The 11,120-nt window shown below is 50.3% G+C and overlaps 4 protein-coding genes across 4 annotated transcripts; all 4 read left to right on the plus strand.

Moving 5' to 3' along the window:
* Positions 1-70: 70 nt before the first annotated feature.
* Positions 71-4,137, plus strand: H257_03151 (hypothetical protein). The gene is made up of 11 exons (XM_009827127.1): positions 71-335; positions 391-570; positions 630-1,053; positions 1,122-1,399; positions 1,980-2,033; positions 2,111-2,357; positions 2,440-2,518; positions 2,800-2,966; positions 3,020-3,241; positions 3,561-3,749; positions 3,808-4,137. The coding sequence occupies exons 1-11, from the start codon at positions 75-77 to the stop codon at positions 4,068-4,070; spliced, it is 2,364 nt and encodes a 787-aa protein (XP_009825429.1). The 5' UTR covers positions 71-74; the 3' UTR covers positions 4,071-4,137.
* A 1,066-nt stretch (positions 4,138-5,203) lies between these two features.
* H257_03152 (hypothetical protein) lies at positions 5,204-6,432 on the plus strand. The gene is made up of 6 exons (XM_009827128.1): positions 5,204-5,284; positions 5,347-5,458; positions 5,512-5,588; positions 5,659-5,934; positions 5,981-6,088; positions 6,146-6,432. Exons 1-6 carry the CDS (start codon positions 5,216-5,218, stop codon positions 6,245-6,247), a joined length of 744 nt encoding a protein of 247 aa, XP_009825430.1. The 5' UTR covers positions 5,204-5,215; the 3' UTR covers positions 6,248-6,432.
* Positions 6,433-7,049: 617 nt separating this feature from the next.
* Positions 7,050-7,717, plus strand: H257_03153 (hypothetical protein). The gene is made up of 2 exons (XM_009827129.1): positions 7,050-7,198; positions 7,357-7,717. Exons 1-2 carry the CDS (start codon positions 7,074-7,076, stop codon positions 7,550-7,552), a joined length of 321 nt encoding a protein of 106 aa, XP_009825431.1. The 5' UTR covers positions 7,050-7,073; the 3' UTR covers positions 7,553-7,717.
* Positions 7,718-8,168: 451 nt separating this feature from the next.
* H257_03154 (hypothetical protein) lies at positions 8,169-10,457 on the plus strand. The gene is made up of 2 exons (XM_009827130.1): positions 8,169-9,385; positions 9,837-10,457. Exons 1-2 carry the CDS (start codon positions 8,204-8,206, stop codon positions 10,365-10,367), a joined length of 1,713 nt encoding a protein of 570 aa, XP_009825432.1. The 5' UTR covers positions 8,169-8,203; the 3' UTR covers positions 10,368-10,457.
* The last annotated feature ends 663 nt before the right edge of the window (positions 10,458-11,120 follow it).

The raw sequence follows: 11,120 nt of genomic DNA on the forward strand, positions 1-11,120 counted from the left end.
GGGTCTATTTTCTCCAATCTACTAGTATTAAAATACGAGAGAGTGATTTGATTGGCTAAAATTCAAAAAGCGAAATGCCGCGATCACGCTCGAGATCAAGTAGTCCGGAGCCGCGCCATCGTCGGCAGCGAAGTCGATCAAGAGACCGACCGCGTGGTTCTCGCTGCGAAGATGACGAACATCGTCATAAGCAGCGCGACGACGTAGCATCGACCAAGGAGGAGGAAGCTCTTCCACCTGCCGTCCTTGATGCCGACGCCTTCCAGGCCCAACGAGCGTCGCTACCAGTGGGCCAATTCAAGCAACACATTCTGGACACCATCGCCAGCAATCAGGTATCATCGCCGTCCATGTATACGGTGATACCTCATGGAAGTCACTCGTAAGTAGATTGTGGTGTGCATTGGGGAAACCGGGTCGGGGAAAACGACACAGATTCCGCAGTTCCTTCTCGAGGCTGGGTATGCCACGTCCAAGCGCATTGCGATCACTCAACCTCGACGCGTGGCGACTGTCGCCGTTGCAAAGCGCGTGGGGGAAGAATTGGAAGCGTCTGGCCTTTCTGTCCATGTACTTCAATTCCCCTCGTCCTGCCACCTCCATTGTTTGACACACGTTGGACTTTCTAGGCAGTCGGATACACCATTCGATTCGATGACCACACGAGCGCAAGCACAAAGATCAAGTTCATGACGGACGGCATTCTCGTCCGGGAATGTCTACAGGACCCGTTGCTGTCGTCGTACTCGATCATCATGCTCGACGAAGCCCACGAGCGAAGCATCCACACGGACATCCTCTTTGGACTGCTGCAGTCCATCTTGGCAAAGCGCAGCGACCTCAAGCTCCTCGTGACGTCGGCCACGCTGGACGCGGACAAGTTCTCGGCGTTTTTCCACAACTGCCCCGTGGTTCAGATCCCCGGCCGGTCGTTTCCCGTCGACATTTACCACTCCAAGCAGCATCAGATCATGGGCAAGTCCGGGCCGCTGTCCACGTACATTCAGTCGGCGGTGGACACGACCCTGCAGATTCACATGCACGAGCCCGACGGTACGTCCTGTCCATCCATCCACCCCTCTCATCTCTCGATTGGGAATCCATTCATGCTTCTACTGTAGGCCACATTTTGGTGTTTCTGACAGGTCAAAAGGAAATTGAAGACGCGTGTGCGCTGATTCGCAAACGATTGGAGCAACTAGCTGACGAACAACGCAATTCGCTGCCGCATATGCTGGTACTGCCCCTCTACGGCGCTCTCTCCAGCGACAAGCAGCGGCGTATTTTCAGTTCGTGTGGAGCCAGTCGCAAGGTGATTGTGTGCACTAACATTGCCGAGACGTCGCTGACCGTAGACGGCGTCAAGTACGTCGTCGACGCCGGCTTTACCAAGCAAAAGGTACCGACACACGAATCGATATGCCATAGCAGCATGAAAAGATATATTAATTATTTACCAAATATTTGGGTGTTACTTTGCCAAATCGATCGATTTACCCAATATTTGGACTTTTGTGCTGAATCGCCAAATCATGTCATTCCTTGTACTGACTTTTGTATGTAAAATGGTGTCCTGTGGTGATGGGTATCACACTAATTGAAGTTCCACACTAATTTGACGTTGATGGTGGTTTCCTGCAATCTGATTGGCTCAATCCTTCTGACGATGAGTCTTGTAGTACACTGTTATGTGGTTGTGTCACTCCAGTTTAGAATAAACAACCACAATATGTAAAAACGTGTCTCGTAATCCCATCCATTGACGCCACATGCACACACACTAATTGAATTTTGATCATATTGTCGATTTGATACAAATTGTGCTGTCAACGAAACCGATCCATAATCGATCTGATTGGTTGAATTTTATTGATAACTGGGTTTTGATTGGCTAATAATTTTGAGCTCATCTGAGGTAGCCAATCAAATCGATTTGAAGCCACATATAGATCTCCATAACCTCCAACACGTGTGTGTAGGTGTACAATCCGATGACGGGGATGGAGTCGTTAGTTGTTTTGCCCATCTCTCAGGTAATGTGATTCGATCATTGTCCAGTCATGTCGAGTTCGATACAACTGGTTTACATGATGTAATGATTGTCTCGTAGGTGTCGGCCCAACAACGAGCTGGTCGGGCAGGGCGCACGAGTGCTGGCAAGTGCTACCGCCTCTACTCCAAGAAATCGTACGCGACTATGTTCACAGAGACAATCCCGGAGATCCAACGTTCGAACCTGGCCAACACGATTTTGTACCTCAAAGTACTCGGCATCGACGACGTCGTCGGCTTTGGGTACTTGGACCCTCCCGACGAACATGCCATCTTGGATGCGCTCCACCAGCTGTATACGTTGGGTACGGCTCACTCGAGACACTACGACGACACACTTGGCATGTTTCGTACTGGGTTGCGTGATGACTTGTGACTTATTTGTAGGTGCGCTGGACGAACGAGGCAACGTCACTGGTACGGGAACGGACATGGCACAATTCCCACTGGAACCCCGCTTGGCCCGGTACAGTGTTACGAGTTCTTCATATATATATATGGTGAATTCGCTATAAACTTTCAAGATTCGCGTGGTTTATATTGAATTAATACTGAGTTGTGATTGGTTGAATATACTTGTCCTTTCTGTAAGAAGAGCCAATCATATCCACTCAAAATTGGATTCGCCAATAGCGTCGATGATTCGTGATTCGATTCGGTCTTGAAATTTGTACCGAATATACCACATTATATATATAGTTGTACTGGTGTCACGTCAAAGTGCATTGCTGAGTGGGGGGTTCATAGGGTGTTGTTGGAAGCGATGCGGTTGGATTGTGCGGACGACATCACTCGAGTGGTTGCGATGTTGACTGTGGAGAATGTGATCGTGCCGTTCCAAGGCAAACAACGAGATGGACCGACGCTGGAGCGCTTCCGACACGCCAAAGGCGACCACTTGACCTTGCTCCACCGTAAGCACGTCGTTCTAGTTACAATTTCGTCCGATTTAACCGTCGTTTTTCAGTGTTTCAAGAGTGGGAGGTGCAGTCGAATCGGCCGCGGTGGTGTGACGACCATGGGCTGCACATGCGCGCATTCCAAACGGCGTCCAACGTCCAGAAACAGCTCCAGGAGCTGGTCGACAAGGCCATTCAGATGTCGTCATCCACCAAGAAGCAACCAGTCGACCCAGCCGTGGCCGTAGAAGCCAAGACCATGGCACGCCTCGATCGCGTTCGCTTAGCTGGTACGATGACGAGATTGCATGCATGTTACATTGTATATATACTTCCAAATCATTTGTGTGGTTGGTTTAGTATTCGGGCTGTAAATGTACTACCCCTTGTTGTTACAGTTCCAATCATATCGGCTCAAAGTTGGATTAGCCCATACACTCGACTAGGAATGTGAGATATTGTGGATTCGGTACATATATATCCAAACCTCATATTGAATGAATCGACGGGGCGATTGGGCATCGCAATTGGTATTCTAAGTGCATGCATATATACATATATACAAGGTGAAGTGTCGTTTGGGAAATGTGAATAATTGGTCACTAATAGTGTGTGCGGGGTACTTTGAACATGGCGCGCAAAAGTGCATGATGCAACCCGTGTATCGAGTGCTCATGCCGCCAACCCACGACGGCCACCAAGGGGCGCAGCTTGTGCACTTGCATCCGTCGTCGGTCTTTCTCGACACGTCCCCGCCGCACACGTGTGTCTACCACGAATTGGTCCACACTAGTCGAGGTACTAGTATATATATACTAGTACTCGTGATGAACGAGTAACGAACGACGACGGTTAGCGTTCATGCGGCATGTGTTGGACGTGCAACTGTCGTGGCTCCAACTGTACCAGCCGGCCAAGCCACTGACGTTGATTGAATGCTATGCATTGACCAACCGACCTGTGCCTGCGCCCCCCACGCCCGCAGCCGCCCTCGATGCCAGCCACCACGCCGATGGACGAAGCAAACCGAACAAGACGATGACAGAAAAGACCAGCCTCGATGCAGTCGCCGCGGCCAAGGCGCGTTACCTGCAGCGCAAGAAGCTGCAGAAAGCATAAAATTCGCATAACTACAGTAGGGTGGGGGGTCATTCTAGGAAATTTCAACAACTTTGTCGTATGCCGCATCACATTCACCTGCCGCCACAACTGCCCTATAGGGGGGATGTAGTTGGTAGCTCAGTTGGTGTACTACTTGAGATGTCTATACTCGGTGTGCATGTGTGCTGGGGATGTGGACACACAATCGACACTATTTTTTTTCCATGGAGGATTCATAAATTCCGACGTCAACCAATAGTATTTTTTCATATTTTATATTTTAACCAATAGTATGCTCATAAAAAGTTTGTAAATTGTATGATTGGATATAATAAAATTAATCAGATTGATCTGATTGCAAAATTATAATTCGTACTCGGAATCACAACTTGCGCATTCGCATACAATTCCCCATATATTTCAAAATATCACTGTGCGCGAGTTCCTACTCGGTTTTCTGTACGTGTCAAGTGTTACAGTCATGCTGCTGCAGGGTTGGATGATCGGCCATAGACACATCTCACGAAACTGCGTCATAATAGCGTGATTATTATCGATTGTTTGGTAAATCCCACTTTTTGTCATTGGGTTGTTTTGCGGACATTTGGATCTGAGCGACTTTTACTTTAAGAACCGCCTGAGGAAGAAATGTGGACCAGAATAAACACACTATACAGTACTGTGTATATCCATCGTTCCACGGTACGTATACATACTTTCACTGTTCCACACTAGTATGATAAGTATATTCTATTACTCTGAACATTATTAATAGCGATGCAATTAATACTAACGTTAGTACTCAGTACAACGACTTTACTTCTGTATGATTGGCTAATCTGAAAAATACAATGATATCATTGGCTAAAGTGATTACAGAGGCAACATATTCCTGTCACATGCTGACACGCGCTTCGAGGTCACGGTAAAGTACCCCGAGAAACGAAGCGCGGTTGGTGAGGTTCATGTATAGAGTACCAGTGTGTCATTTGGTGCTACTTATAGTATGTACTGGCTGCACTGGGCCAGGTACGATTTCGAGGCCAAATGGCGCTGACGTGGCGGTCGAAACCTGGTCGACCAACACTCTACAATGTAGAGTGTTCGTATGTAGGGTCTTCATACCAACACACATCCAAGTTGCACTTTAGAAATTTCCAACCATGACGAAAACCCATCCCCGCATCCTCGCGCTCTTCGACGTTGACGACACCCTCACGGCCGCCCGCAAGGTAGCGTCCATCAGACAAGGACGATCATGTCGCTCATGCTCGCCACGTCCATGTGCATGCAGGTAGTGACCCCCGAAGTGACGGCTCGCATCGCGAAACTCAAAAATCAAATCACTGTCGGCGTTGTGGGCGGGTCCGACCTCGTCAAGCAAAAGGAGCAACTCGGCGAAGATGGTACCCCTCCACCACAACGATCGAACGTTGTCTCATACGGTGACCGATGGTAGTGATCCACACGTTCGACTACAGCTTTTCTGAAAACGGCCTCGTCGGGTACCACAACGGCGAGTGCATCAACAAGACGGTGCGTCTGTCCGTCCTTGACATATTAATATCATCATCATATGATTGATTATTCACGACATGATATGTAGAGCCTCAAGGAGTACGTGGGCAACGACAAGCTGAACAAGTTCATCAACTTTACGCTGCTGTACATTGCCAACTTGGACATCCCGATCAAGCGCGGGACGTTCATCGAGTTCCGCCAAGGGATGCTGAACGTGTCGCCCATCGGCCGCAACTGCTCGCAAGACGAGCGCGACGACTTTGAGCAGTACGACCACATCCACCAAGTGCGCGCCAAGATGGTCAACGTGCTGCGCGCCGAGTTCGCCGACTACGACTTTACCTACTCGATCGGGGGCCAAGTAAGCAGCCTGTCGTCCCATCTCGCTTCTCATGCCGCCGCCGTAGATCTCATTCGACGTGTTCCCCACGGGATGGGACAAGACGTACTGCCTCAAGTTCCTGAGCGCCGCCGACTTTGACGAAATCCACTTTTTCGGCGACAAGACCCACGTGGTAGTTACTCTGTCGCATATAACAGTGGAAGTCTCATCGAAATGAACTGGAACGCAGGGCGGCAACGACTACGAGATCTTTGTCCACGACCGAACGATTGGCCATGCCGTCAATTCGCCAGAGGACACGCTGCGCCTCTTGGACGAGTTGTTTCCCTAGCTTTTGACCCAAGTTACTAGTTGGAGCCTTCGATGACGCTGGCTTTGAAGCAGATGCATCGAGTGGATGTATCCTTTAACGTTAATGGAGTAGTAACATGACCTTTCATTGATCAGGCGAACTCGAGCATAGCTAGTTCAGTTTGAGCATAGCTAGTTCAGTTCAACGATATCCTCCGAGAAGTCGAAGTGTTGGAAGGGTTGATCATTCATGTGGTCGTGTGAGCCTGCACCGATACAAGTGTTTGGACATGTTCATCTTCGCAGGATTCAATTCTTTCACAGTAACGTTCCTCCAAAGTAGTGCTTCGTCCTGGTGGAACCATTGGGATCTTGACATCGTCCTACTTCTTGACGAAAATCTTACGTGTCATGAGCTTCCACGCCAACTGGCCTTTGTACTGGAACGGTCTGGCAAAGACACTGTGGCATGTTGGACAGTTCCCCATGTCCTTCACGAAAGACTTGAGTATCCTCGCAGGAAGGATCTTGACCAGGGATGATGTCCCACTTCCTCGCTTTCCATAATCGAGCAAGTGGTTGCTGCATGCGGCGCAGAACACCGCCCAGTTCCGATAGCACGACATTTCACGATGGTGGGCAGGTGATGCGTACTGTTGATTGGTTGAATAACAGCCAATGGCATCGTGTGAAATCACCGCAATACCAGTATTCGATTGGCTAAAATAAAGTTTGTAGTAGCCAATGGTAATGCACCCTGTCCGCCACCAATGAATGGCGGGGGAAGGGGTAGGGTTCCTTTTCATTGGTGTGTTTTGGCCTTAACGAATGGTTCCCACCGTCATTTTACGAGAAAAGCAGTAAAGATGACTGTCAAGCGACGCAACCACGGCCGTAACAAGAAGAACCGCGGCCACGTCAAGCGCGTGCACTGCGTGTCCACGGCCAAGTTGATCCCCAAGGACAAGGCCATCAAGCGCTTTGTTGTCCGGTATGTGTTGCATGTGATTCGAGCAGATATTTCGTACAGGGCAGGCGGCGGCCGTCATCGATGATGGGGGAACTCGCACCAAAGGGACCTACCACGAAAACATTGTGTTGGAAGCGATTGAGGCTGGGGAGCTTATTGTGTACTGTATCATGTTGTAGCAACATCGTCGATGCCTCGGCCATGCGTGACTTGAAGGAAGCCTCGGTGTACGAAACCTATGCTTTGCCCAAGATCTACATCAAGAACTACTACAGCATTGAAGCCGCGATCCATCAACGCATTGTGCGTGTGCGATCGGGCGAAGGCCGTCGCAACCGTGAACCCCCTGCCCGCATCCGCCCGAAGAAGTTGTAAGCAAGCGCCACCTGCTAGGTGCTTATTGCTGACCATCTCTCCCTGACGATGTGGTGTCTTGTGGCGTTGTCTCGCCGGTTTGGGACGACGGGCTGTGCTGCATGATCATCCTGTTAACACAAATCGAACGGCTTTTCTCAATACACAGATTCGAATTATTCACGACTTCCTTGCCTGAACGCCATTGCACGATCCCCAGATGAGAATAGGCAATCACATGTACGCTTGGATCTACAGACGTGATGTTGTTCGCGATAGCAGAATGATCATAGCAATGTTGCGTCGGCTTGCTCTATTAGGGACCCTGACAGAGCAAACCCCCTGACTCAGGATGTTTGTGGCACCTGGGACTGTACAGTACCAGTATGTCCCGGCCTGATTAGCTCATAGATCGGTACTAGGTAGTTCACTAGTACCTTGTAGTCCAGCATCCTAATCGATCGTTGTGGTGACGAGGTTGGCGCCGCTCGTTGCATGATCTTTGCTTGAGCATTGCTCAAAGAAATTCGAAGAAAAATCAATTAAAAAACCAGTGCTCAATCAGGATACAATTTTGTAGTACATTGTTTTCTACTTCATATTTTAAATTGAAAAAGTGTTCGAAATGGTTTCGACACCAGTCCCAACAATTGATCTGTCCACTCCAGCACCATGAGTAGCGTGGTAGCGTCGACCGAGCGCCTGAACACAGCGGACCTGCGCAAGAAGAAGGACCTGGACGAAGCACGGAAGAATGGCACGCTTCCTCCCGAGAAGGACGCGGATGGGAACCTCATCAACCCGCACAACCCAGACTACATTTCGAAGCGACCATGGTACTTGGGGGAGTCCGGGTCGTCGTTGACGCATCAAATCAACCCAAAGAAGAACCAAGTGTTGTCCATGGCTGATGCCGATTCCCTTAACATCCGTGCACTGAAGCAAACTCTGCATCGCAAGAAGTTCACCAAGGGCGCATGCACTAACTGTGGCGCGACGACACATAAGGCCGTGGAATGCGTCGAGCGGCCGCGCAAGGTGGGTGCGTGGAAGTCCAACAAGAACTTGGCCGCAGACGAAGTGATCGTGGATGTGCGGTCCGGGCGGTACGGGAAGCTCACGTTCGACGCGAAGCGGGATGCATGGCTCGGGTACAACGCGGACGAGCACCAAGCGACGGTCGATCGGTTTGAAAAGATGGAGCAGGTGCGTAAAACCAAGCGCATCCAGGAAATGAACAAGGACGGCACGACGGCGCACCACGACGGCGACTCGGGGGCGGATTCCGACTCGGATGGCGGCGGCGACGACGACGAGTTCTCGGACGAAGAGGAGTTTGTCGACAAGGACGGCGGCCGGGTCATCGCCAAGCGCGTGTCGCGGCAGGGCGGTGTCGGGGGCGCGCAGATGATGATCACAGCGCGGAACTTGCGTATCCGAGAGGACACGGCCAAGTACTTGCGCAACTTGAACCCGAACTCGGCCTTCTACGACCCCAAGACCCGCTCCATGCGCGACAACCCGAACCCAGACCTGAACGTGGACGAAGCGACGTTCCAGGGCGACAACTTTGTGCGGCACTCGGGGGACGCGGTCAAGCTGGCCAAGACGCAGCTGTTTGCGTGGGAGGCGGCCGAGAAGGGGGTGATCCAAGACGGCGAACTGCATCCGCAGGCCACGCCGTCCGCGGCCGAGTTTATGCGGCAGCAGTACGAAGCAAAGAAGATCAAGTTGCAGCATGACAAACGCACAGCGATGCTGGAAAAGTACGGAGAACAGACGCCGGCCCCGCCCAAGGAACTGCTCCTGGCGGCGTCGGAAGCGTACGTTGAATATGCGCGCGACGGGCGAGTGGTAAGGATTGATGTCGTCGTGTGCTGGTTGGGAATGCATGCATACAGTACTTAGTTGCCAAACATGTGCTGGTTGTGTTTGGGTGGGTTGGGAAATACATATATGTATATACTTATATATACTGAAGTATATATATATATATATATACATAGCCATTGTCATATCAACGTCGTTTTTCATTTTGGGATTTCCAGTGGTGCGTCTATAGTGTGTATATTTATTTTCATCAAAATATATTTCCTCGGGGTTGCTTATCATGAACTGTGACATCGCATATAAAACTAAGTTTCAGAGGCCTCCTTTACAATGTTTTTAGCCAATCATGTTTTGCAACCTGTATTCTTTTTAGCCAATCAAATTGATTTGCACGAGTTTTGTTGGCAATTTCATCCATCCTTGGCAAAGTGGATTGACAATTGAAATTTCTGAAAACTGTACATGTGTTGTGTAGGTGAAAGGGATGGAAAAGGGCGTGGCCAAGAGCAAGTACGTGGAAGACGTGCATGAGAACAACCACGTGCATGTGTGGGGCAGTTGGTACGACAAGCGCGCGCGGGCGTGGGGGTTTGCATGCTGCCGCTCCACCGTCCGGAAGAGCTACTGCACGGGCGAGGCGGGCAAGGCGGCGGCCGCCAGGGCCAGCGACGAAGCGCTAGAAGAGTCGGCGCCGGTGGTGGCCCGGGAAGCGTTGCCGCTGGCCGCGTCGGGGGATCAACCGGCGCTGGTGCTGTCGTCCCGCACCGAACTGTACGGCGATGCCAAGGACGCACCAACACTCGACCCTGTCAAGCTGAAAGAAGCGGAGAAGAAGCTCAAGAAGCAGCAGCAGAAAAAGGACGGAGGAAGCAAGCGCAAGTACGAGTCGATGCAGGACGACGGCGTGGACGCCGAGACGATGGAGGTGTACCGCCGTAACAAAACCAAGCGGGACGACCCCATGGCGCACTTCCTGCAAGGCGACGACCTCTTGCCGCACGAGTAGAAGAGGATTAATGTGAACATGCCAGCATAAAGATGGGGGGCTTTTAGTTAGCCGTTCAGTACAATATCGAATCTGGAATCGCTATTGGCTAAATCTGATTGGCTCTTCCAGAAAAGACACAAGAATATTTAGCCAATCACAAGTCCCAGCGTGATTCAATATTATGGAATCATGCGAATTTTAAAAGTTGAGTGAATTAATATTGTCCATTTTCGTCGAATTTCCCAATTTTGCATAGTTCGAGCACAAATAGAGCCGAGACATCTGATTGGCCATTATCCACGAAAATGGATTGTAGCCAATCAGCGACAAATAATTTCGGATTGACCAATGGGAGAGATTGGTGCTCGATTCACGGGGTCCGGAAATTCATACCGAATCTCGAATATTGTAAAATCACGAATTCTATCGGAATGCCAAGTTACTTGGACACCCCACTGGTATCAACACTTGGACATATATCGGAGCATATACAACTCCATTCACGTTATGGGAGGCATCGAGTACAGTAACCCACGGTGATATGTGGCTCCAACTAGTAACTTGGTCAAACGTTAGGGAAACAACGTGTCCAAGAGGTGCAGCGTGTCCTCTGGCGAATTGACGGCATGGCCAATCGTTCGGTCGTGGACAAAGATCTCGTAGTCGTTGCCGCCCTGCGTTCCAGTTCATTTCGATGAGACTTCCACTGTTATATGCGACAGAGTAACTACCACGTGGGTCTTGTCGCCGAAAAAGTGGATTTCGTCAAAG

Source organism: Aphanomyces astaci, assembly GCF_000520075.1.
Source record: "Aphanomyces astaci strain APO3 unplaced genomic scaffold supercont1.5, whole genome shotgun sequence".
In the NCBI taxonomy this organism is placed as follows: domain Eukaryota; phylum Oomycota; class Saprolegniomycetes; order Saprolegniales; family Verrucalvaceae; genus Aphanomyces; species Aphanomyces astaci.